This window comes from Stigmatopora nigra, chromosome 6, assembly GCF_051989575.1.
Source record: "Stigmatopora nigra isolate UIUO_SnigA chromosome 6, RoL_Snig_1.1, whole genome shotgun sequence".
In the NCBI taxonomy this organism is placed as follows: Eukaryota; Metazoa; Chordata; class Actinopteri; order Syngnathiformes; family Syngnathidae; genus Stigmatopora; species Stigmatopora nigra.
In genome coordinates, this window is record NC_135513.1 from 7,317,703 (window position 1) to 7,344,723 (window position 27,021).

General features: G+C 39.7%; 1 protein-coding gene across 3 annotated transcripts in view; it reads left to right on the forward strand.

Moving 5' to 3' along the window:
• Nucleotides 1-27,021, forward strand: part of LOC144198272 (alpha-1,6-mannosylglycoprotein 6-beta-N-acetylglucosaminyltransferase B-like) — an 84,979-nt gene that overhangs the window by 41,300 nt on the left and 16,658 nt on the right. For 2 of the 3 annotated variants that reach the window (XM_077719196.1, XM_077719194.1), the window contains 10 exons: nt 10,134-10,265; nt 16,466-16,599; nt 17,297-17,427; nt 19,147-19,302; nt 19,442-19,588; nt 20,025-20,141; nt 20,757-20,831; nt 22,254-22,540; nt 23,801-25,240; nt 25,528-25,635. In XM_077719196.1, coding sequence (XP_077575322.1) covers nt 10,134-10,265; nt 16,466-16,599; nt 17,297-17,427; nt 19,147-19,302; nt 19,442-19,588; nt 20,025-20,141; nt 20,757-20,831; nt 22,254-22,540; nt 23,801-23,999 — 1,378 coding nt within the window. In that variant the 3' untranslated portion in view covers nt 24,000-25,240; nt 25,528-25,635. The remainder of the gene's footprint in view (nt 1-10,133; nt 10,266-16,465; nt 16,600-17,296; nt 17,428-19,146; nt 19,303-19,441; nt 19,589-20,024; nt 20,142-20,756; nt 20,832-22,253; nt 22,541-23,800; nt 25,241-25,527; nt 25,636-27,021) is intronic. The other variant, XM_077719195.1, reaches the window with a different exon arrangement.

Sequence of the window (27,021 nt, forward strand, 5' to 3'; positions counted from 1 at the left end):
CTTTTTCTGGCATAGGTTAGTCATAGCAAACGTAGTATCCTTCACTGTTTTCATCACCATATTGATTGGCATCGACTTTTGCGGCATCTTGTCAGTGTGATGCCATCAGCACGTGTCGTTTTGTGTGCCCTGCATCAGCATGCCTAAACGTTTCTGCTGACATGCACAGTTTTTTTTGCCAACTCCCAAGCGTTCAGAAGATTGAATGATGGATGTAAATATAACTTGCAGGGACAGGGGGTAGAAAGATCCCCATGGTTTGGCTATGTAAGTTCTATTCAAAATCTGTTTTCCTGCCCTAAATGTCATCAATCACCCAGCTTCTGGAGATGCTCCCATCCTGATGATAGATGACGGATGTATAGCGCTTCCATCCTCGCTTGTATTATCAGCCGAGCGCAAAAGAGGGTGATTTACACATTGTGGTTTAGAATCCTTTATTCGTCGCTCCAATTGTCTCTGTCGTCCTGCCACTATCGATTCTTACAATGACAATGGTATAAAGTTAAGATCAATATAATGATGTCTTGAGGGAACACACTGCTGTCTGACTTGGAGCCTTACGAATTACAGAGCAAGCACAGTGCTATTTATTCCCGACCTTTGCTTTTGTAGTTGTTATGAATGCTTGAAGTCTCACTTTAAATCGATTATCTATTCTACACAATCTCTGCGTGTTATTTTATTCTGGGAGCATGCGTAGCTGCCCTCAACCTACATGCATTCAAGATTTGCCATTGTCTTACTATGTTGTTCACAAATGATGCTCCATGTACAGTGTTTACAGTTTGTGGGTAAAACCAACTTGGCAGTTTATTTTTTTCATTGATGTGCCATGCCCAGTGTGGTGAAAGACTGTCGAAGGTGCAGTGTTTACGTGTAATTGGCCACTAAGGGGGTGATTAGCAAGTTTGTGCCCTGGCCCTCAGGGCTATCAGGTGGCTGTGTCTTTTTACATTATGCACTGTTACCATACTCAGACATCTGCTACAGTTTCAAAGAAAAACACAATCTTTGAGCAGTCTATGCTGGATTTCAAACCATCGATTGGTGGTGAGAGCTGAGAGACACGCTCCATTTATACTATGTGTATAACACAAAAAGGGTGGCTGTGGTGAATTTGTTAGTTTGAGATGTCCTAGGACTAAAGAGTCAGTAGTTCGATTTCTGGGTACAATTGTCAACTGTCGATGTCTAATGTTCTAGTTCAAGACAATGAACCCAAGTGGGTTGGCAGCAGCCTTACATGGCAGTAACACCATTGGTTTATTAATCAATGAGGTGAACTACTCTAAAGCACTTTAAAAACACATATAAATGCAAAAAGTACTCTCCATTAACTGAAAATGTTTCAGTATTTCTATTAAACTTTGTCAGAATGGTAGAATCATGCTGCCTTGGACTTTATTTGGCCTCTACTCTCCATTAGAACTTGCTTTTTGCTTCACGTCTCAGGTCTTTACTACAATACTAGATAGGATGTATTGTGAACATAAGCTGTCACTATGTATGTATGTATTTAGGGTACTGTTTGTCTATTAGGAAGCAAAGCAGGGTGGAACAAAGCAACGTAATAAATGCAAAGTTTTATGCATGTGTTAAATCATGCAATGTATATCTGTAATAGGTTTCAATCCCACGTCTCATTAATGTACTCATGGTTAAAATGAGAAGAAAATGACCATACATAAATTCCATATAAGAATAGGGAGTGAAAAGCATTCTGCTGAGTTGACATCCTTTTTGTTCAAAAGTGCCAATATTGCATCTTTGTGTTAAATAATCGCTGGGACATCGGTTATTCATTTTGGAATGTCCTTTATTATGCAGCATAGAAGAATGAGCTTGCGTCTTTTAACTTGTTTGGACATCGCTGGACACAATTTTTCCATCATGACCTTTTTGCGCTGAATGCGCATTTCTCACAATGTGGGTGCACCGAGAGTAACGTAATGGGGATAACGCTGCTTTAAATTAGATTTCAAAGGCACCCCAGATGGATTAGTGCGAGGGCGAGTGGAGACGAATCCACACCTGCTCTGTCATACTCCAGCTGCTCCAGCTCGCGGTCAACTGAACTGAGGCTAACTCATGTCTTGTGTTTTTGCAGACAAAAACATCAGGTTCATTCATCATCCCGCTCTTTACTTTTCTCATTCATTCAATACTCTCCTTGAGGCTTTCCCTGAACATTATTCTTTTGGATAGTTTTAGACGTCGCTTCATTGAGTTATTTTTATATAATTAGAAAATGAAATGTTTTGTTTACCGGCACCAAGGATTCCTGGCAAAGATGTTGCATTCCCATTAAATTTATAAAATTAGATACATTATAAATGTATTCAACTACTTAATGGCCCAAACAAGTGTTGGTATGAAAACTTTAAAATTCATTGAAGCATTGCTTAAAGTGTTCAGGCTCATTTCAATTAGTATTCATTTGTGATAAACAACTCCTGGCTTGTGATGTAAAAACAATGAGAAAGCGTGCTGAAATTTCTAAAGCTTTTTACCTTAGAGACCTCTGGGGGTTGGAGAAGCAACTACAGATGTGGTTGTCTTTAATCTATTTTTAAGAATTCACCACAAACAAATGCTGGCTCGTGGAATGTTTCATAATTCCGCTCCAACTTGACAAACTTGCAAAAACAGGAGTTGACTTTTATATCTTCATTAGATTATGCCACAAATCTGGTAGCAGTTGTAATAGTTATTAGGGTTGTGGCGGTCTTGAACTTATCCCAGCCAACATTGGGTAAGAGCCTGGGAAAACCTGGATTTATTGACCAGGCAATCGCAGGGTAAATGATACAAACAACCATTGGCGCTCACACTCCTACTTGGGGGGAATTTAGAGTTTTCAATCAGCCTACTGTGCCTGTTTTGAGAACCTGGATAAAACCCACGCAGGCAAGGAGGGAAGATGCTATTTCCTTATCCACCTCTCTTCTCTTTTATGTTTCTCACTTACATTTTCCTTTTGTTTCTTCTTTTGTTTTGCGCTGGTTTGGCCTTTTGTTTCCCCTCAGGCTCAAATCAATGCGCTTGTTAACAACTTTCCCAATTTTGACTGCCTTTCATTACCTCCAGTCTTGCTTTAAACATTTGTCAGACTGAAACACACACGGCAAATATAAAGTGCAGCAGAGTGCCCCTCTCTAAATGAGGGGAAGACCAAACTGTGGTGTCAAACTACTCTTTGCCGCAGGACACCATCGTAGTCATGGTTTCCATCAGAGGGCAATTATGCCTGCTAACAAGAGTTGCCACAGTAAATCCACTATTTAACACCTAATTTAGAATCAAATAAATTTAAACAAACTTTAATTTAAAATAACTAATTGTATAATCAATACATTGTTTAGAGACTTTGTTGATTTAATTGTTTGGCACCATTTTCTTAATTGTCATTCTTTTTTTTCCATTTGGATTGTCTTTTTAATATATTTTTAATGTTATTTTATATTTTAATTATTATTATTAATTTAAATACCCCTGCAAATGACTGGCCACCAATTCAGAAGCAACAAAAATGAAAAACAGAACATTCTTTTTATTTTCTTGGGGTTTTTGCGCAACTGTTCATTTTTATTATTTACTACAATACTATAAACATTTTCTAAAGAGACATGATGTCCAAGCTGCTACTTTCACAGGCTACAGAAAAGGATGTGATAGATCAGATATGGCCCTCCAGCCTGCAATTTGACACCCATGCTCCTCAGTATGCCTGTAATTCCATATTTCATCATACCCTTTCCATCTTTTTGCTTGAAAATAAGAAACAGTAGCCAACAGTGCTCTGGTGCCAACATTTTCTCTTCATCAGTCTCCTTTCTTGCATTTTAGCGATATTTTTCATTTGATGGCCTCTGGGGAGGAGGAAAGAGAAGATGATTAAAAACAACAGGATGTAGACAGGGAGAGACGTGAGTTTAATCTTACGTACTTGTGTTTTCCATTAGCAAGGGATAACCAAAAGCCTTGTCTTCACCATTTTTCTCCACCAAATGCTTTGATATTGTCCTTATTTTATTCCATTTCCGTGATATAAGGCATTTGATGTATTTGAGTACAACAGCCCTGCCTTTTGTTACATTCAGTTTTTTTTATAGAATAGCATATACCTTGAAATAAGCATTCATTATTTTATTAATATAACTTACCATACCGTATTTATCCTGACACCTAAAACAATTCTGCTCATTAGCAGAACGACCACTGTTGTTGTTGTTATTTTCACCACTAATTCCATCTTTGTGGTATCTTACTACTTCTGAATAAATTACTCTGGTGATTTAGTAACATGTGAAGGCCAGATAGTTTGTGTGTGTCACACAACGCTCAACATTGCAAATCAATACTAGTGCCAACACTGCATGTGAGCTGTGCAGTGAAGTCTCCGCTGAAGGCACACAGATGTATCAATAAGGTAAATAGAATCTTCCATCGAAATGATTCTGAAGCTCTTATTTTACTAGAGCCAACGTCACGTCACTTTTGGTGAGATACTGAACTTGCGTCCCTCATCAAGGTGAAGCTTTAAGGTGTACGATTAAGGTGAAAGTTCTTGTATGTCAATGTGTTCACTCACTCAACTTGACATGACTTGCTATTAAGTATTTGTATCTCCACATTCATGCACATGTTTTACTACACACCCACTTCATCCGCCTGTGCTATCGGTTTAACAGCTATCATTCGTTCCCAACTGTTTGTGGCATCTTACAGAGTGGATTGGTATCCTATAGTATGTGGGACTACCATACTGTTTAAACAAGATAATATTCCCCTAGCCATACTCGAATAGTGGCCTACTCTCATCAGTGCCTCAATTAGGTCACCCGACACTGCTAGTCACTGGGAGCAATTGTCCACTTGAAGAAATAAGCACCCATCCAACGATAATCCATGCAGTTTATTCTCAGAATGGCTATGAGCGATTCTGAAGCCTTCTCTGTCGGACTATTGTCAGGATGTGAGGTACACCCTATGCTATTTGCCACAAATATCGCTCTTTAAGGGTAAGTGTTGTCATGTAGGATAATAGTTTTGCTTCCCAACTAGACTGAAAAGATATATGGTTGAAACTGGTTGCAAAATTTCATCTGAAGTACTCTTTGCTTTTAGATTGCCTCCAATTATATAAAGGCTTGATATTTTTCAGTGAGGAAGATGTTGACCTATGCTGTCACACTCCCTCCACTGCACGATGTTATTCAGCGCAGCAATCAGCGAAGATTTCTTTTTGCTCCTTCTCTACACTTTGACCCTAGCATCCAATTTGGAGTCATTTCTTAACATAGTTGCTTCATGTGCTTGGATTCCAGTTCATGTGATGACAAAATGCAGTCACATCAAGACTTGCGGTATTGGCTGAGGGCAGTGTTTTCCGGATTAACTTGAAAGAGAGCAGCCAGCTGCATTGACCTCTAAACCTTGATTCCAAATCTGTTAGAGAAAGCCAACAGGTCCTAAATATTGACATCGTAGGGAAGTTGGCCTTCAGTTTAGTGGTGGTACTTTAGCTCACTCACACACAAATGAAACCACAACAATTTTGTTTTTGTTTTGCTGCGGAACACCAACTTGTAGTCGCCCTATTGCTTGAGAGAATGAGACTCGGCAGACCAAGTGCAACCATTATAGCAAGGTACATACTATATCAAACGGCGCATACTAACTGTCCTAATAACTGTGATGTGTGAGTTTTCCTCCATTTGTGTGCCTCTTAAAAATAGCTAAATGCATGCAGGCTTTTTTCAGCACAGGCTGCATTTGATCTCAAGCGCCTCATCATTGTGTACGTGCCAGTTGTCATGAATTAGGTTTTTTTCCAGCCTTTGCTATCCTGTTTTCTCCTTTTCATGATCTCGCCCAAAATTAGCAGATTTCCATTCCTCCTGATATCATCCAGTCCCTTTTTAAAAATATTTTCCCTTTCTTGGCCTCCTCTTTTCAAGCAAAACCTTTGCCCACCCCTCCAACCCAATCATACAATTCACCCCTTTGCAAGGTAGCTCTCCATCTTACAATTCTATTATCTGTGACAGGAGTGTTTATTTTATTTCATTTTAACCTCATCCTTCTTCTCTCTTATCTTTCATCTGAGTTTCATCCCTCCCGCTCGCTCTACTTCACACTCTCTTTTGTGAATAGTTTTTTATGATACCTCGCGGCTGCCTGATCCACAGCTACCTGTCTTGCTTGATAGCTGAAGCCAGTCAGCAGGGGTTCTCGTTCTCTCAGTCTGTGTGCATGGGTGTATGTGTCAATTAAAGAATCTTTGCCATGCGTACAGATTGCTATCTCTTTGGTGTAATCAGAGGAGCATGTGGAAATGGATGATTACACGCATGTATGAATGTTAGATTATGCTCATGAAGAGGGATGTGTAAGGGTGTGTGGGTTTGTGTGTGGGTTTGTGTGTGTGTGTGTGTGTTGTGACGTTCACTGATTCTGTGTTGTACCAGGAGCATTTTGATTAAACATATTTTTTCCAGGCGTTGGTTTTCCCAGCAATCTTTATCAACACACACGCAAAAACACTTTGCTCAGGCTCGGGTGTTTGTATTTGGGGGCAACAATGTTTCTTTTAAGTAATTATAATGAAATATTAATATGCAAATACATTAAACTCTGTACTGTTATTTGAAAGTAAAGTAAGAGTATGTCCCTCGACGTATTTGCAATTTATTGTTGGCGTTTGTTTTCTTTCCTTACATTTAAATCAGCCGTTTGCTGATAGATTATAATGGTGTTATAGTTAATCCAAAAGGTTTTTTTCTCTATGTGCTGTACATTTTTTAAGAAGGCCAGACAGATTTTCTTCGAGATGGAAACCTTGACTTCTAAGGCTATATTGAAGCATCATCATAAAAGTGTTAGATATTTTGTGCTAACGCAGGCATTAGCTCGCCAGACTTGTCACCGTTTCACTTATCAGTCTTTCATCGACTGCTTCTGCACAGGAACAATGTCATTGCAGTTATTAGCAGTACAGTGGAACTGTCAGGGTCAAACAGTCTTCTCTTCTTAACCCCTATACTCAAAATCAATGTGTTTCACAACAAAGGATACGGAGGGAAAAAAACCATCAGCTCTGAGCTCAAGCTGTCGTACTTGTAAAATGTAATCTGACAGTAATCATAAACCTAAGCGTTTTCACAGGAATTTAAAATTCAACAAATTAAATATGCATGTTTTTTCCCTTCATCCCCAACTCAATACTGACAAATTAAAGAGGAACAATGGATTTGTCACCTTGGGATGGTACCGGCAAAGCATTTCTTCAATCATGTTCAACACCGCCCATTCTTGTCAGGGTCACGGGGTGATGGAGCCGATCCCAGGTGACTTTGGGTGAAGGCAGACCACAACCCATTTACACTCATAATGACACCGCCACCGAGCCAGAATCCATTTTCATTCTCGATTTTTTGCTTTGTTTTTAAATTCAAATCAATTTTCCATGTTATCAGATTTATGGGTTTCACGACTATGTCCAAGGGAAATAGTCTATTTAGCATCTTGTATCTCGTAAAGTAGAACTAACTGGTTTCTCCAGTATTTGCAGTATTTAAATGAATGCAGATTCTGTTGGTCAAATACTAAATGGAATAAACACAGGAACATTTAAATGTCAATGCCGTACTGTATGCCAGAATGTGTTTGGACATTCTTCATTAGGTTTGCACCAGGTGTGAGACATTTGTTTCCCCTTCGCCAACATTTAACAAAAGGCAAATACAAAAGAAGCTGTGGTTTGTGTTGAACACTCCTCACTGTATGACAGCTATTCAATCTAGTTTCCTCAGCTCCAGTGCTTTTCAGTCGTCACCAACAATAGAAAGAATAGACTGCCAAAGAAGAGTAACCAGAAAGGTATTGTGTACTGGTTCTTCATTTACGCTTGAATATTTTCTTGCATTCATCATGGGTTATACTTGTTGGTCCATACATTAATAGTTCTATAGATGTCACCAGAAAGGTATTGTGTACCGGTTCTTCGTCCACGCTTGAATATTTTCTTGTATTTATCATGGGTTATACCTGTTGGTCCATACCGTAATAGTTTTGTATGTGGACAAATTTGTTATTTGCCATTTTTTAATTCACTTCCAATGATGGTGATTTATATCCAGTGCATTTGACGTGAGACAAGCTGGCTGTGTTCATTCAGAGATGAGTCATAAAAATATGTCAACGTTGAGTGCACCTTCCTTGATTACAGACATACAATCAAAAAAGTGGGAATTTATGCAGCATTGATGTATTTTGTAGCGGAGATGTGTCAGCCCCAGCTGCATGTTTTAGTAAATACACACACACACACACACACACACACACACACACACACACACACACACACACACACACACACACACACACACACACACACGCATGTCACATACACACACGTTACACAACAACAAATTAGTAATGTTTCATTCATTTGCCATCTGCTCCTCCTGCAAGTTACCAAAAAGCCAAGTCCTTGTCAGCCCTTCCTTTTTATCACTTTAGGTTGTTTTATGCAATGCCAAAGGCCAGTACCCTCCTAGCTTTGCTTTGATTCAAACAACTGCACTGTGCACATGATACTGCCTCGTGGAAATTAGGTATCTTTCATTAAAGTTTCTTTTTCATGTGGTTGCTTTCGAACTGCACATTTCACAAAGCTTTTAGCACTAAGTACTTACAATGTGCCCTTGAACAAGGCAATTAATGCCCCGATTTCTCCAGTATGTATTGCCCTGACAAGTTACGAACAGCCCACAATGAAATAGTTTGCGAATAGATTACTTAGCCTGTCAACTCTCTCTTAAGATTGTAAACTTAAACAGCACTTAAAAGGAGACCCAACACATTTATTATGCGCATTCCAGCAAAAATAATCTTGTGTCAATATTTTCTAAAACTGTTTTCTGAGGTCTAATTGTGGAGGAAAATGTAAGCAAAAGCCAGATCCCCAACCAATGCTTTTACCATTTTTGCCAATCATATGAAAGTATCTCAAATTGCCCTTCCTTCCTTGTGACCACAGCAATACCAGTCATCCAAAAGTCCAAAAGTTTGATGTCCACTAATGTAGACGCCAGTCTTAAATATAATTATTGCAGTATTTTTCCATTATTTTCATGACTAAGTAAAGTAATACATCAACAAAATGTTGAGTTAAAAAAAAAACAAATTCACACAAAGTCAATAAAAAGAGATATACTCTCCCCAAGAACTCTAGAGTTGTTTTTTAGGGTGGAAATGTGTGTGCCCTACGGCTGACTGGCAACCAGTCTATGATATAGTCAGCCTTACACTCAAACTCAGCTGGAACAGGCTTCAGCAACCCTCACGAGGTTGCTCGGTATGAAAGATGAATGAGATCTATGTAATTACCTTACTGCCTACCATTCATTGACAACAATGGATAACCCATTCATTTCAAATGGGAGGATTGGCTGTAAATGCTAATCTTTTCGTGCCGTTGATAGCGCCAGACATCCAATCTATTTTGACTGGGCAGGCTGCCAGCAATAATTTGCCGCTAACCTCTCCCAGTCAAAATGGATTGGATATCTGATGCCATCGATGGCAGCCAGAGTTTGATGAGAATCTTATAAGGGTACCAAAAATATTCTCCACTATAAGAAGTTTAAATAAATTTAGGATACATTGAGAAACCATCTTTCATTTGAAAACTATTAATACTAGGTGTTTTCGTTTGTAGATACGTCTACAACAAGCATTTTACTTATTTGCTGCCGTTTATAACTCCTATAATCTGTCAAACAAAAACACTTTTGTGCCAACCTCAGTTTTTCTGATGCAGCAATTGAGCTTTGTTCACCCAAAATATACCAAACACAGCAAACAGCAGTAGTCCCAATGTAATCCTGGTTTACTGCTGTCAGCAGTTTGAGGCAAAGCAGCACATGCCTGCAAGGTTGTAACCTGTGATAATTGGATTATGTAACATTTTTTTTTCATGTCAACACAATAATGTTGCACAATTCACATGGTTACCAGGCATGATTAACCGCGTATACCATTTATAATGAATGCTTGGATTTGTGTGTGTCGTTTCATTTTTTATGAACAATCTTCTTGTAAAAAATGTGTATTTTGGTTTGCAGCTTCCTGGGTGTGCCCCCTGGCAGAGGCAGCTGCCCACTGACTGGCCCACTGCCTTTTGACCTCATCTACACCGACTATCATGGTCTTCAGCAGATGAAGCAACACATGGGGCTCTCACTCAAGCGTCATAAGTAAGTGCTATTATTATTATTTTTTTCTACTTTATAACTTTCTCCCAATTTTTTATTTTGGCTCACTGGGAATATGAAATTGAACCTCGACCGTAACTCATATGCCTTGCACTGATGGTGAAAGACATCCAGTTCAATAGATTGCACATCTATCACAATCAAAAGCAGAGAATAGAAAGGAACTCAGCATGCCTGTCAACAGAGGACTTTTTCTCGCAACACAGCAAGAAGTGACCACTTTTTGTACTCTAATTGAATGAGGTGTTGATATTTTTCTGTTATTTGCTTGTTTTTATATTCCATAGTAAGTCATTTTCAAAGCACCACGCAAAAAAAGATGAGTTAGCATGCATAACAAAAACAATATCACTGAGATTACAGAAATGTAGGTGCCTGCTTATGTATTTGTGCATTTTACTTGCACATCTCAGTGCGTGCCTAACAGCTTTTGGCATTTCCACAGAGGTGGTACATCTTAGAAAGTAGGCCACTACAGTCCAAGGGAACAAAATCCTTTTAGCAATACACTCTTCATGTTTTTGCTATGATGGGAGCAATTGACATTTGTTCTTTGTAGTTAGTCCATATAAAAAATGGGAAAAAACACTATTTGACTAGAGGCAAATAGCCAAAAGTAGAATAGCTATATAACGTAAAAGCCAAAGTGGAGGTTGGGAGAGAAAAGCCGGAATAACTAAACAAAAAAAATAAAGTCCTCTACAGGGACATGTCTGGTGGCAACAATAGCCATGAAAGCCATGACATGTATTTTTAAAATCCAATTATAAGCATTACACAGAATTTTTTTTTCTCCACAGAACACAACCTGTTTTTCTGTTTCCCTTTTACCCCCGCAATGTGTATGAGAATGTCTCCTCCATTCACACAATCGCACATATCCCCCAGACTATATGTCAGTGCACAGCAGCAGTCTGAATCTAATTTCCTTTTTCGGACAGCAGTCCTTCGTTAGGTTTTAGAGACTTTCTGACAATTATTTTGTGGGTGATGTGTGTATGCTCAACTCAAAAGAAACATCAAATTAACACTGTGGACTCAAAATTAAGACCCACATGGATTTCTTTGCAAGCTTTCCAACGCCTTCTACTATGTTATTTTATATGTATTTCTTTATAATACACCCAGATACTCAATATTTTGTTGTATTTTTGACAATACTACCACCCAACCCCAGCAAAAATCTTGAAATAATTGAACTGCAAGTGTAACTGGTTGAAAATGCATTGCCCAAAAAAAGTCTTTATCTCATGTGTTTTGCAACAGTAGCAGTAATAGCTGTTAAGTAAAATATAACCGATATTCACTAAGGTGAATTTCAGGTTTAAAACCCCCTCAATGTATAATGGTCACGCCATACACACTCGGGTTAAATGGAGTAAATTATCCCCCAAACATGAATGTATGTATGTTAGTATGAATTTTCTACACCTCTGATTACAGCTAAAATTCATTCTATTCTAACATTTAAACTCAAAAGTTGACAGCAAATGGGCTCAGCTATTTTATGATGGCAATTATTACACACCCACAGACACGCTAATAAATCGAGCACAGTTGGATATGACAATGGTTTTTGAAGTCAGGGGCTGCTTTTCTGAATTTCATAGATTGGACGTTCCGCAACACGCAGGTTTAATCACATTCCGTTGTTCGACTGAAAGCCAGAATCGTTACCAAAAGAGCTGTAAAAAAAATCAACAAAAGGTCTACTTTGTACACTGTGTGTGGTTCCATTGCTGTGACGGTTTTACTTGTTTTTTTTTAAATTAACTTTTTTTTGGGGGGGGGGATAGTTAATACGTATTTTGGATGGAAATTGCTCCAACACAAACAATGCCAACTTAAGCCCTTATTTTTTTTTTACTATCGACCATATGGTTAGGTGAGTGGATTGAGCACATAAAATTGACTATCTGGTAAATAGCCTATTCAGTTGTTTTGATCAAAATAGTTCACTAAAGACTGCTTTGACCAACTGATGAATGCTGTGTTGCCAACAAAGACTTGTTTTCAATAACATAGGAACCAAAACAACCAGGTATTGCCATGTCGTTGCCAAAAGTGTACCTGTAAAAAGAAAATCCAGATTTTTCATAATTTTAGACGATACATTTTTAGTTTTTCAATTACTATTCTTATTGTACAGTCCAGGGTCATAAATATAAGATATTCGTCTTTTCATACCCGCTCGAAAATCCAATGTTAAACTGTCACATGCGCCTTGCTATAGCTCCAGCTTGAACTAGTATGGTAAAATTCTGTTATTCTGAATTCACTTCCTCCCCTCACCACTTTCAATTTTGTATTCCAAATCATCACATAATAAAGAAATGTCAGAAGAAAAACAAGGTTCGCAGAATTCACAATGAAGTGTAAAATTTGCATGATAACGCTGGACAAAAAAAAAAAAAAAACTAAAAGTAATAACCCCATTGCTCTGACTAATGATCGATTCATTAGTTTTACCAAAGTTGCAATCGATAGTCGCTATCATTCAATCCGCCTGAAAGCTCTTCTACCAGATTGTGTCATGTGTAGCATCAATCAATACTAGTGCATGAAGTCTATATCTTTCCAATCTTTCCTGAACAGCAGACGATTGAACCATACTGCTTGATCCATTAGTCTTTAAACATGTCACCAACCTGTTTGTCCATCTGTCTGTGTATCTTCATGCCTGAGTCTGTCTGTCTTTGTTTTTTTTGTCTGCTCCCCTCTGTGTGCTTTCAGTTTTTCTCTATCTTTCTCTGGGCTGCCTTTGTCTGTCCTTGTCTGCCCGCCGCGCTCTCATCTCAGTCTCTTTTGGTGTGCCACTGTTTTTTCTGTCAGCCTAGCCGTCTGTCGTTGTATGGCTTTTTTTTTGGATCTCGCTTCTGCCGTTTCCTTTTATTTGCCGCTTCACTTGAATATGTAAAATCTCTTTTTAATTCAAGCTCGGTATGATTGTGAAAGCTTGCACGTGATTCACTTAGTTTTTCTCGTTAAATATCTATACAGTTGAATTAAGATCTGTTTGTTTTGAAGCTTTGCACTCTTTCAGCTCCATTTAATCACTCTTGATTTTGTTTTTGATTATTAAACTGCTCATTCTTGAACAAACATTCATTCGCTACTAGCCAATTGTATGACACAAAGAGACAAATGGCCAACCACGCTCATACGCATACCTAAGGACAATTTAGAGTGTTCAAGCAGCTTAGTATGCATGTTTTGGGGATGTGAGAGTACCCAGAGAAAACCCAGACAGGCAAAGAACATGCAAACTCTATACAGGAGCCAGGGCGGTATCCCCTTGATCTCAGCACTGTGCTAACCACTTTTCACTGCCCCACCCAAATAAAACATTCAATCATAAATTGATTTTGGTATATCACGCATACTCAAAGAGTTGCGGCAGCTGCTAGAGCCGATCCCAGCTGATCGTAGACTACCCTTAGCCATAGGGCACACAGAGAGACAGATGACCATTCGCACTTACAATCATACCGCCACCAGTGGGAATCAACCCCGTGCCCACCCCAACCAAAGTCAGGCGTGTGAATCCCTACATATAAATAATACAAACAAATGATTGTAACATAGCTGGCCTTTACTGAAGAAACTGTGTTGTGTTTTTTCAGTGGGAGGATGTGAAAGAAAACCCTCCCTCTCTTAACAAATGCATGATCATAGCCAGATTTGTAGACTCCAGAGTGGAGAGACACAGATGGAGTTTGGAATATTAAATGAGTCCCGTTCCAACCTGGCAAGTTGCAAGCGACGCTATCTTCTGAGTCATTTCAATCCCATTTCAAACACACCTGTGTGCTTAGAGAAATGAACAATGGCAGATTTATTGTCTTGTCTGCTCATGTGGTCAAACTAAAAGGCTGACCTACTTTTTTAATTTAGTGGTTAACATTAGGTGAGTTTTGCAGAGCAGTTATTTAATCCAAATTAGCCCCTCACATGGGTTGGGGTAGAATGTCTACATCCTTATTGTCAAGCTCCCTCCCTCTGGGACCGCTTTCACGTGGCAAATAGTGTTCAATTTCCAAAAGGAGAATATTTGATATGGCCGGTAAAAAGGGGACACTTGATACAATATTTGATTTATTTTCCATTAATAATTCATTTTGAGCTTTGTCTTCACCTACAGAAAAAAAAGATATAACCTTTATTTTCTAGGGCAATCTAAATACAAATGTGTGTGGCAATTCCTTTTTACATTTATATTCCGTGAGGTTTAATGGTGGATACTACTACATTTGCTATTTGCCTGATACAATACCAAACCTCTAACAGCTTCCCACAGTACATTTCATCTCCTATTTGCAGAAGAAAGTGTCAAGAATCCCCAACCCCTCAATTGTTGCTTTATTTAATCCTATAAAAATGTTATCACAGAATCCAGGGTGATGACACCAATGTCTCCATTCGAGACGCTTCAATAGAGCATCAAACAGAATCGTGGCAGAACATGTATTTGTGATAGGTGTGTGATTGATGTCGTGATACATCTACTGGCCTCGTGAAACCAATTGTAACTCACAGTCAATTCCTACAACCGTATCCCTTGGGCCCGTCACTAGACAGTCGGAATGTTAAGAGCCCTATAAAAATGAGCATAGTCTGCATCTTTTACTGGAAAGTTGGGTCATTGTAGAACATTATCGGCATTGTTTATCCAATGCAGTCCATGCCTGAATATCACCTGATCAAGCAATCATTCCCTGCAGCCCTACCAAGTCATAAAGGACTGGACATCAAACCTTGTCAACTGAAACTGAAACTTGGAGCATTCAGTCAGTCCTCCCAGTTTAAAGGAATTGTACGCCCACCATTGTCAAAGGCAGGCAACAAGTTAAATACTATAAAATTAAAAAAGAATAAGGAAGAAATAAAAGCAAATGTGTTATTGTGCGCCGTAACTTCCATATTTCTGTTTTGATTCAATTATTTTTATTAATATGTATTTAATAATCCATCAATCATTAATTTTATATAAATATATATATATATATATATATATATATATATATATATATATATATATATATATATATATATATATATATATATATATATATATATATATATATATATATATATATATATATATATATATATATATATATATTCAGATTTGCGGTGTAAAAATACAAGAAGTGTTATAAAAATTATAAAAAGTCACATTCTGGGAAGGTAAATTCTAAAATATTGCACATTGTTATTGCACAGAAGGGATTGTGTGTCGTGTGTGTTGAGCACATCCGCCTTACAGTGCTGAAGTCAAGGGTTCAATCACTTTGGGTTTTGACCTCATTGATTGCAGTTTGCATGTTCTCCTTGAGGGTTTTCTCCGGATACTCCGGTTTCCTCCCACATCCCCAAAACATGCATGGTAGGCTGGTTGAACACTCTAAATTGTCCCTAGGTATGAGTGTGAGTCCAAGTGGTTGTTCATCTCCTTATGTCCAGTGATTGGATGGCCACCAATTCATACGCACAGCTGGCTGGGAGAGGCTCCAGCGTCCCCGCAACCCTTGCGAGGTTAAGCGGTACAGATAATAAATTAATAAATATTCTGATCCATTTCTGTCAACTTCCATCTTGATGTATCGTTTTCACTTTTTTGTGAAAGCAGTACACGTTTTTTCTTTCGAATCAGTGTTGTAAATGCATTTGCATCCTATAAAAACTTTAAGCTTGACTGACTTTTCCCTCAATTTAGTCACCATTGAGTTAGGAAAAAAATGAAAAGGTTTTGAAAAATATACATAAGTGTTGCTGAGAAAGGCTGAATAGTCCAATGAAGTTATCAGTGAAAGTTGTGAAGGTGAAGAAGTGGAAGCCACCTTTTAGCCTTTGTTAATCCTTGTGAGCACACAGACAGACGAGATAGTGAGTGGGGAGTTTTCCATGGGCAAACACAGAGGATAGTGTGTGTCTCAATGTGTGTCTGTGTATCAATGCCCTATCTCACTTCTTACTTTTAAACTGCTTTTTATTTGCTTTGGGTTTTAATGCGTCATTGTTGTGATATATCACCGGCGTATAACTTCTAACTTTAGCTCTCCTCATTTTGCTTTAAATTTCCCTTGGCTCACATTATTGAAAGCCGACAATGTCTTGAAGAGTTGTGCTGAAAAATTTATATTTTTATTTTTGTAAAAAATGACTACGTTGTGTCTTTTCAGATGCCACATCCGAGTGATAGATACTTTTGGGACGGAGCCAGCGTATAACCATGAGGAGTACGCCACTCTGCACGGCTACCGCACCAACTGGGGCTATTGGAACCTGAACGCCAGGCAGTACATGACCATGTTCCGTAAGAAGCTCTATGCTTTTTTCAGTTGTTGAATGTGAAGAAATAGTGTAACATAAAAATGTGCTTCTATAATGTGAGATAAGAATAAGTTTAAGTGTAATGTTTTGCTGTGAAAAGGAATGAAATACAACGACATAATAGATAGATTTACATGCAGCAAGAATTGACCATGAATCACTTTGATTTAACAGATTCCAACAGGTGCTATTTTTATTTTATTTTACTTATTACTGCTATACAGCCTCTATTTTCAGCATAATCACAGTAGGCTTTCTCCACCTGCCATGCAAATGCATGTGTGACTTTATTTTCCCTTTACACTTATTGTTCTCTGTCTCCTTAGTGTGACTCACTGAATTATTGGCTACATTACTCGGTGCTCTTCTCACTTTCACTTGTAAACCAGTCGACTGCATCGCGGCCATTATCCTCTTTCTGTTGGTGCCCATGTTTCACTTTGACTACCTGACTACTGAGACTAAACCCACACACGTGTGGCATATATATCCATAGCCAACAGCAGCTGGCTCAAGGACAGTGCCTCTTTATAATACTTAGGCATGCAGCTGTAGGGCTGAATTAGCAATGGAATGAAACAAACCGGGATGTTCTTTATATGTGACTCACAGCCCCACTGTCTTTGTCTCCCTCCTTTTGTCTCACCATGTGACAACGTGCTCTCGTTGCCTGCATTTAGCTCACACGCCAGACAACTCCTTCATGGGATTCGTGTCGGAGGAGCTGAATGATACGGAGAAAAGGAGCATCCAGCAGAGCAAAGTCACCAGCATGGCAGTAGTGTATGGGAAGGAAGCCAGCATGTGGAAGGTACAAAGCAACAACAAACGTTGCTTGATACTACACTAAAACTTCTATTTGACAGCAAAAATTATCCTGAGAAATATAGTTAGTCCTGTGAAAGTACTAATTTATGAATAATAGGTAAATGCGTTGTGAAATGTGGTGTCTTGTAATGTGTATTTTTGTGCATAACTACAATCTTTTTTTGTCCCTTTCTCACATTGCATCTGCCTGCATGGACAAAGCTTCAGGTGAGTGAACGTTATTGGTCGTTTGCATACTAGACACTCACTTGTAAATGGGCAAATTTTTGCATGGGTTAAAAGAGCAAAAGGTAAGATTGGTGGCCAAAAATGGTAATGCAAATAATGTGTGGCTCCAGTTTCTTACCAAGGTCTTCAATGTCTTGTGTGTCTTGTGTCTGTCTTTCTACTGCAACCAAGAAATTTCCTGAGTACGGGATGAAATAAAGTGCAAATCTACTCAAAATTGCCCTACATACATTCTTCTTTGGGCTGCCAGACAAGCGCTTTGCAACGGAGAATCAAGATGTATTATCATGCCAATGGTGCTTTTCGATCAGAAAAGACAGATTAACCTTAACCTTCATTGATCATTGAACATACAATCTATCTCCATTACAAAACGTAATGAGTACATGATACAGTCCTCAAACGCCAGGGTTTGAAATTCATTCACTCATTCACAGTTTGCCGAGCCAGTCCCAGCTGACTTCGGGCAAAGCACCGCAACTGCAAGCACCATAGTTAGACAAGCAGAATTCTAGAGTGGCTGGTTACATTCATTAACTTTAAGATGAGACACACACAGACAGAAGACCATCTAGGAATCTGCAGCAATCCTTCTGTGTTCTGGGGTTCCAATAATTTGCATTGTCTGGAACCATTAGTACTCCATGTAATCTCGCTTATCTGGGCAAAATCCACACAAAGAAGCTGATCGATTGTTTCTTCTTCCTCTTACGGCTGAAGGATTAACCTTGTGGGTGGATCATAGTATAGGTGAAGCGATACAGTGAACAAATTACAACAGTCCATTTTGTTTTTAGGTGAGCCACTGTTGTCTTAATTCTGCTATTCGTCAGTATTTAGTGTATATACAAACATGTCCCTTATACTATAATTTTGACGCTTGACAAAACAGGGACCACTTAAACTCTGCACTAGAGAACAATGTTGGCACTTGATTATTTTCTTAACGCTTGCAGTGTCATTCACCATGATTTTTCTGCTGTGAAAAAAAGTTTATTACTAGTAGATGTCCAATACATTTGAATTGGGGGAATGACACCGTGCACATTCAAGTGAAATGGACATCTTGTCATCAATGGCAGCTATAGTTAAGAAGTGTATATACAAATATTGACTTCGGATATGTTTTAATCTAAGGGACTAAACAGTTTTTCCTCCCAAAAACTTTATTAGTCTTGTGTTTTGACCAATTTACCAATTTGACTGAATATATTTGAACACAAATATCTGAATTGACTAACAAGCCTCTCTAATTTGAGAATCATAAACACATGGGCTTTAAATTCCCATCCCATTTTTCACTCTGTTGCTGAGAAGAACAGCAACACTTAGCAAAGCACAAATTTGTAATCTGATTTTGCAGGTTACCTTCTCGCATTTTTTTGTATTACTTAGATGACATTACAGTTAAACATAGAAAAACGACATTGTGTTTCATCGACTAACCTTCTATCCGCCTTATTCGTCCCATCAGGGCAAAGAAGGTTTCCTTCAGATCCTTCACAAGTACATGGAGGTTCACGGCACGGTGTACTACGAGACCCAGAGGCCTCCTGAGGTCCCGGCCTTCGTCAAGAACCATGGCCTTCTGCCCCAGCATGAGTTGCAGCAGCTGCTGCGCAAAGCCAAGGTGAGAAACACTTGGGGTAGAGATTATTTCATGACATTCTTTGTATTTTGTAGAAATGAACACATTCTTAGATTCAAGTGTAGAATGTAATATCTGCTCTATTTCTGGACTGATTATGTACCGATTTATCATTCCACAGCTCTTCATTGGCTTTGGTTTTCCCTATGAAGGCCCCGCCCCCCTGGAAGCAATAGCCAATGGCTGTGTCTTCCTTCAACCAAAGTTTCAACCGCCTCACAGCTCACTCAATCACGAATTCTTTAAAGGAAAGCCCACGTCAAGGGAAGTAAGTAACACAGAGTCCATCCGAACTATTCACTCGCAATTACTACTACTTTCTTACTACCTACTTGTTGGCATTACTTAAAAAGTGCAAAATGGTTTGCGTTTTTCAACAAATCTCAAAAGATTTCTTCCAAAGAAGAACACCTAAGTAGCAGCCAGTTAATAGATGTGGTATCCTTGTGATAGCTCTGGATGTGGGAAAACATTCACCATTTTGAGATTTCATATAGCTGTTTTATATCATAGTCTGTTTTCTACTTCCATTTATATACTCGAACTATATTCGGCACTCTCATGGTTTATTACTGATATAAAACAGGCCAACCCACTTTAACCCTGGCGGTTTTAATCTCTTTGTGGCATGAAGGGTTGACCATGGATACCCAATATTTCCCAACAGACAAGACCCTATATAAAAAGTTACTGTTGTTGTCTAGGTGTCGTCCCAGCATCCATACGCGGAGCAATACATCGGGCATCCTCATGTCATGACGGTGGACTACAACAACTCTGTGGAGTTTGAAGCTGCCATCAGAGAAATTATGAGGAGCAAGGTAGGTTTGCCCACCAAAAATCTCACTTGTACCTGGCACACACATACCGCAACCAAAATAGGATTGTGTGTAGCTCTTTGAGCTATATCTACACATTATGGCTTTTATCTAGAAACCATACACACACATTCTTCTGTTCAGTCATGCAGGACAAAGCAATCTTTTGCTGTCTGACGAGTCACCGTGTTCCCATCAATCTTTCTTTCATTTTGTCTTCTCATCAAACGGTTCTTGATGGCTCTTAAGATGAGAAGAAAAAAGTTTTATGAAAGTGGATCAGCTCTCCAACCATCTTGGCTTCTCTCTTCAAATTACATCATTATGCAGCATACGCCCCAATTCTATCGCACCTTTAGCCTTTGATCTGATTGCTTCATGGAGTTATTCCTATGGTTATAGATCACAAAGGCAGTTTGTATATGGCTAATTAGGCAAATAAAGCATTTTCAGCACAAGCAACCAACATCTGGCCTTCTGTTTGGCTAAAAATGCAAATACAAAGCCATCCATCCATCATCTACCTCACTTTCACTGGAGTCTACCAGCTACTAGGAAAATACACAGGGAAGTGGGTATTGGGTATCTGCAACTGGTATTCTTGTTTGTGTGTGGCAGGTTGAACCATATCTACCTTACGAGTACACTTGCGAGGGCATGCTGGAGCGAGTGCACACCTATATCCAGCAACAGGTGAGATGTTACATGCTATTTCTTTGCATTCCTACACGGTACACTGAGTACGGACTTGAAATACATGAAAATACAGCAGTATGGTAAATTTTGAATGTCTCTCTCAGTAGAAATGTGCTGTCAAAGTAAAAATATATCAAAGGTTTTGTATATAACAAACTCAAATGGCCTGAAAAAATTAGCAACTGCATCCACACAATATGGAGTAAGAGTAATCATAAGGAACCGCCCGATGGTGTAGTCTGTAGTGGTTCTTCCATTTGACTTTGGTGTGGGCAGTCTGGGATCGATTCCCTCGCGGTGACAGTGTGAGTGGTTGTCTCTTTCTCTGTGTGCCCTACAACTGACTGGCGACCAATCTAAGGAGTAGTCTGTCTTTCGCCTGAAGACAGTTGGGTTAGGCTCCACCAACCCATTTGAGTATTGGCGGTATAGAGGATGAATGAATGGTACATTTCCATGACAGTTTTGGGTAAAATAAAAGTGACCTTCCTGTGAAGAGTTTACATCTTCTCCCCATGCATGCGTGTGTCTTCGCTAGGCCAGTTTCCTCCCACATCCCAAAACCATGTATGGTAGGCTGGTTGAACACTCTAAATTGTCCCTAGGTGTGAGTGTGAGCGTGCATGATTGTTCATCTTATTGTGCTCTGAGATTGGCTGGCAACTTATTTGAGCTGTCCCCTAACAACCCTTGTAAGGAAATGAATGAATAGCCCCATTAAAGTTGAAGTATAATAAGGTAAGACAGACATGTTATCTGTTTTGCCTATTCTCACCAGGTCACTGGTGAGGCTGAGACACAATTTGTTTCAGATTATTTGGTCTCCCCTCATGGGCTAATAAGGGTATGCGTACGATTTGAGAACCACTTTACTATAGTTTATTAAATAGAGGTGCACCACATCTACTGAATATCTTCTCCCAGTCTGTCAGTTCTTCTCAACACACTCACAAATCTAATTCCTCCCTCCCTCTGGGTTCGAAGCACTCCTTCTAATGACATTGATGAAATGGGCACAAGTCATGCATGAAGTGATGTGCTAAGATGATGTATTTGTTATATAGTGCAGACGGTAACCAGATGATAATTTGTGTTTGAAAGTCGTTTTCATTATTTACAGCTCAGGTGTCAGACATGACTTTAGATTTTAGTAAACTATTTAGTTTGTCAACTGGCCAACAAAGAATACCTACAGTAGTAATTGTAAAACTAGTAACAGGGTTATATCTATATCACATTGATCAACAAAATCAATACTTATTTGCAGATTTGTGCTGCTCGCTGCAAATCTTAGTCCCAATCGCCTAACAGTAATACGGGTTTCCTCGGAAGTTGATTTTAATTGGAAAAAAACAAAACAAACAGAACTATAAAATGGACCATTATCTTCTAACTGATTAGTGTGTGTTCTCTCACCAGGACTTCTGTGCCCCAGAGCCACCATTTGTTAGTGCCAACATGTCCAAACAAGGCTCCATTGGCCTTGGTGGCCTCACAAGGCCCCTCTTCACGCCCCTGCCCAATTCCACAGCTTTGCGCTGGGCGGCCGACACGACCTCTCCCCCGAGCGTCTGGCCCCCGCTCAGCTCCCTGCGACTGCTCGTGTCGCAAGAAGGCGAGTCGTGTGTGGAGGCATGCCGGAGCCGTGGCTTCATCTGCGAGCCCGCTCACTTTCGCTTCATCAACAACAAGGAGGCCCTGCGCAGGTAAGCTGGCACAAATTCACAAAGTGGCCCTCACTTATTGCAGTCTTTATTAGGATGTCTTTTTCATTCTAAAAATATAATAATCTCGGAACCCCTTTGTAAAAACTTTTTATATTATGCCTGGATTCACTATTCACAAATTCACTTATTCATGACATTATTTGCTTTAAACCTATTCATAGGGTTTGTCCTCTTTGTTATTGCCTTCAATGGAACCAAAAGCTCAGCTAATAGTATTTAAACTGGGGAAGTCCATAGTTCACTTTCCTTGGAAACCTACACATGGTTCAAACATCGTTTGATCATTGGACAAAATGGTTGGGGCGGGGTAAAATACGAAGGTGAACAATCATTGCACTCCAACTGGCAGCACTCGTACACATATTGATATTGTTCACCAAACTACAAGCATTTGCGGGTCTTTTGGCCAAATAGTGGGTATTGATGCTCTTTAGCCCTCCATGTATAATCCAGCTCATGTTCGCCAATGTACTGCTAAACAAACATTTCCCATAATGCCCGTGGCTAAAGAAGCCCGTCAAGTGCAAATAGGTGTGTGATTTCAGCTTTGATCTGAACAACAATGCGGTCGCTTTCACACATAAATCAAATCACAATACAGTGCACTTGGAAGCGAACCGAGGATAATTTTCAGGCGCGGTCCCGGACTGGTTGTTCCGTTCGCCCCAGAGTTGGCGGTTTGTATTCACAACAGACCAAAGGTCTGGACTTTTTAGGTTTGGTAAAACATGATAAGTGTAAATATGCTTTAACAGTATAATATTCATTTGTAAATGTGAACTTTTTTTGGATGGTTCCTTCCTGAAGGCTTGAAGTATATTGTATATTTGTGCGTAGTGCTCAAATTAGCTTCCAGTCTATTTATATTTACTGCATTCTGAAAGAATTTCTTTTTTGTACATGTGTAGTTGATGCCTATTGTGTTCTTGGCCTCTCCAAGACATTCTTGTTTTGTCTCCCCTGTGTCTGCTGTAAGACTCAATCATCTTTCATCTCGTACCTGCCTCACAGCTATCATCTCTGTCAGGGACTTTCTATACACTTGTACAGCGTCATTCTACCCATCTCAAACATATTTTGTGTGTATTGGAAATCCTCATGTAAGGTTTACAACTGGAGAGCCCTAACTGTTTTTTTTCTGATATCAAAGGCTCGAGGCCAAGACCTATGACATAGGTGCCTAGCATCAAAGCTTGAAAATGATTTTATCATCATCCTGTTGTTGATGTGACCCTGCAGGTTGGAGGTGCAGTGCGAAGTGCTGGATTCGGAGATGAACCACGTCCTCCCGGCCTTCTCCGTGTCACGGCGCGAATGTGGCCTTCAGCGGGAGCCACTGCTCTTCAGCTGTGCCGGCCACTCTCCCAAGTACAGACGCTTATGCCCATGCAGGGACTTCCGGCGTGGTCAGGTGGCGCTGTGCCGGGACTGCCTTTGACCTTGTGTCCAGCAGATGATGGGCCTTCACCTGAGAGTTCAATGTGGAATAAATAGTAAGTGAGGCAAGGAAGCACTTTGCATGGATTTTCAGGCGTTAGAACATCCACCTGGCTGGGCTTCCTGTTACTCCTTACTAGCGCCGACAAAGCCGAACGGAGTACGGCCAGCCCCCTGGAGGACGATTGAAGAACACAGAGGCTTATTTAAGGGACCTTTAGTCGTCACTTTTGAAGCAGAAAATGAGGCAGTGTGATCCCTTGGAACACGTAGACGTGGCCGAGGAGGCCAGCACAGTTCAATATCCAATCTCCTCTCGCCGCTCGCACAAAAGGGAGATGGACAAGCGGGGGTTATCGCCAGGCTTTTTCCCCACTTCCCCTTCCCCCTCCGTCGTGGTTTGGCAGAGTCATTTATCAGACTGGGGACCCGAGTCGGCGGCAACATCGCTCAATATAATCATCTGCGGTCACACAAGGCGGAAAAGGAGCGACGAGGACACGGATAAAGGCGACAAAATTATTTTTCAATGAATACGCTCAAGTGGCTTTTTCAGAGTGCTCGGGGCCTGCCTAATGAAGGAAACGTCATCAAATAAAAGATCTTCATGGATCAAAGCCGCGCGCTGTCTTCTCTTGTTGTCCTCCTCTCCTCCGTCCCTTTCATTTTTCAACAATTGAATATTACGCAGGTATTGTTACTCAAGGTTTGACTCCATTTCTCAGTGTCCAACTTGTTATTCTTTGCAGTATGCTGCTCAGAATGGAGAAATAACAAATCTATACCGTATGGGTAATGGCGCTTCAAAAAAAACACATTGGTACATTAACTCATGGTCATAGTGATAATTGTGATGATCTCAAAATCTATATGGTTTGTTCAGGATTTGATTGAATTTCAAGAATATAGCACTGAGACATACACGTGGAAACTTGACAAACAATCGCCATAACAGCCATGTGGAAACCATAATAATCATCATATGTTTTTTTCAGGAGCTGGAATAAACAACGCTTCGAACAGAGAGACAATTGCACCATTTTTTTTGTTTTGATAAAATAACAAGGGGGGCACCATGAGTTTAACCCTTGTGATTTAAACCCATTTTCTACTTAATTTGATGCTTTTTCAGAGTCCAAAAAAAGCATGTACGAGAGGGTACTATTTGAAGTGCCTAGTCAACTGAGGTCCCAATTGAATGTGCATGTGTTGAAGTAGGGCGACTACAATCTCTAAAATGAGGTGAGAAGTCAATTGTTTTCTATCAAAATTTGGAAAAAACTTGTATTGAGCATATCTTAACAACTTAACTTCTTGTACAGGTGGAAAGTGCAGTATATGTGTAATATATGTTTTGTGATGAATGTAAAACAAATACCAAAATACCAAACATACCAAAAACCATTCATTTTATTAAATGTACATTTAAGTTGAAACCTGGTAGTTAGGATTCAAGTGCAGAATAATGTGTTGGAGCATTTATACAGGAAAGATAAGCATGTTAAATATTAAGTGTTTTTATTTGACAGGGAGAGCAAAGAAATGCTTTTATAACGACCATCGGATTTTAATTTGAGAGTATTAAGCAGCGATCTTCATCAACGTGACTTCAAAGCAAGAAGCTGACAAATGACAAGGTGGGTTTTCTTTTGTTCTCATCTCTTCTGTTGAATTTTTAAAATTGCTCAAAACGTTGTCCTGCATATTCCCAATAATGTTACAGCCCAACTCACTGAAACTGTGGGTAAACCATTGTAAAAATATTAGAGGGACAACATAAACTATGCTTTTTTATTTATTTTTGCCCCAAAATGGTCAATTTGAGAGGATGGCATGCAAAATGTTACCACCCAGCTTCTGTGTTGACAAGTTTATTGGTGCTGCAGCCTAATTGGCTTGTTATCACTCTTGTCTGGTGTGTCAGCTTCAGGGTGATTGCAAACGAAAAGCACGCCGGTGTGCAATGTTTATGCTGTTTAAACAACAATTATTCAGCTCAGGAACAGATTGATGTATGCAGTGAGACAAGTGGGGTGCCGATAACAACATTAAATACACAACACAGGAAACACGTTTGTTAAGGGCTGACATGCTGAAGAATTACATTAGTGAAAGACACATTTAATGTCAATAACATCTATAAATAACTACTTTCTTGAAGATGAGCACTGTCTTTCTCGGAACATGACTACATGATTTAATTTACAAGTGATTAAGACAAATTAGTCCGACCAAAGCCTTTGCTCTGGAAATTGGATGACATTCTCCTGAAAATGGATTCAACTGTGTTAGATTCATTCATTTTCTGAAGCGCTTACCCTCATAAGAGCTGCGGAGGGTGCTAAAGCCTATCCTAGTTAACTACAGGCACCAAGCAGGGGACACCCTGAATTGGCTATGACAACCAATCATACCTAGGGATAATTCATGGTCTTGTTTTGGGGACGTGGGAGTGAACTGGAGTACCCAGAGAAAACCCATGCAAGCCCAAGGGGAGCATGCAAACACCACGCAGTGAGGACCAATCTGGGATCGAACACTCGACACTACAACTGTGAGGCCAGAGCGCAAACCACTCGTCCGCAGGGCCGCCAACACTGCTAAATGTCCAATTAAATTTGTTGAGAGGACCAGAGGAGAATGCTCATGTTTCACTCCTATCAACAGTGTATGACAGCCAATCTATTTTAACTGGGAAGGCTAGAAGCGATCATTTGCCTTCTTTTTTGTAGTATTTAGCCTGTTGTCTTGCAATGACAGGGCCAGCTGTGAATGCTCGTGTTTTTCAGCGTTCATTTGCTGCCAGACCCTCACAGTCAAAATGGATTGGATGTCCACCACTATCAATAACAGTCGAAAAGTTATGACTTGAGGATATAACAGTGCAGGTTTGTCATCAATTTTCACACCACTTTCCACTTCACATCTTCTTGACACTCTTTTACTGTTTTAGTGCTTCATCCACTCTCTGTGCCAATTTGTCTGCCAAACTCGCTCATGCAGTTGTGATGCATCAGAATGTG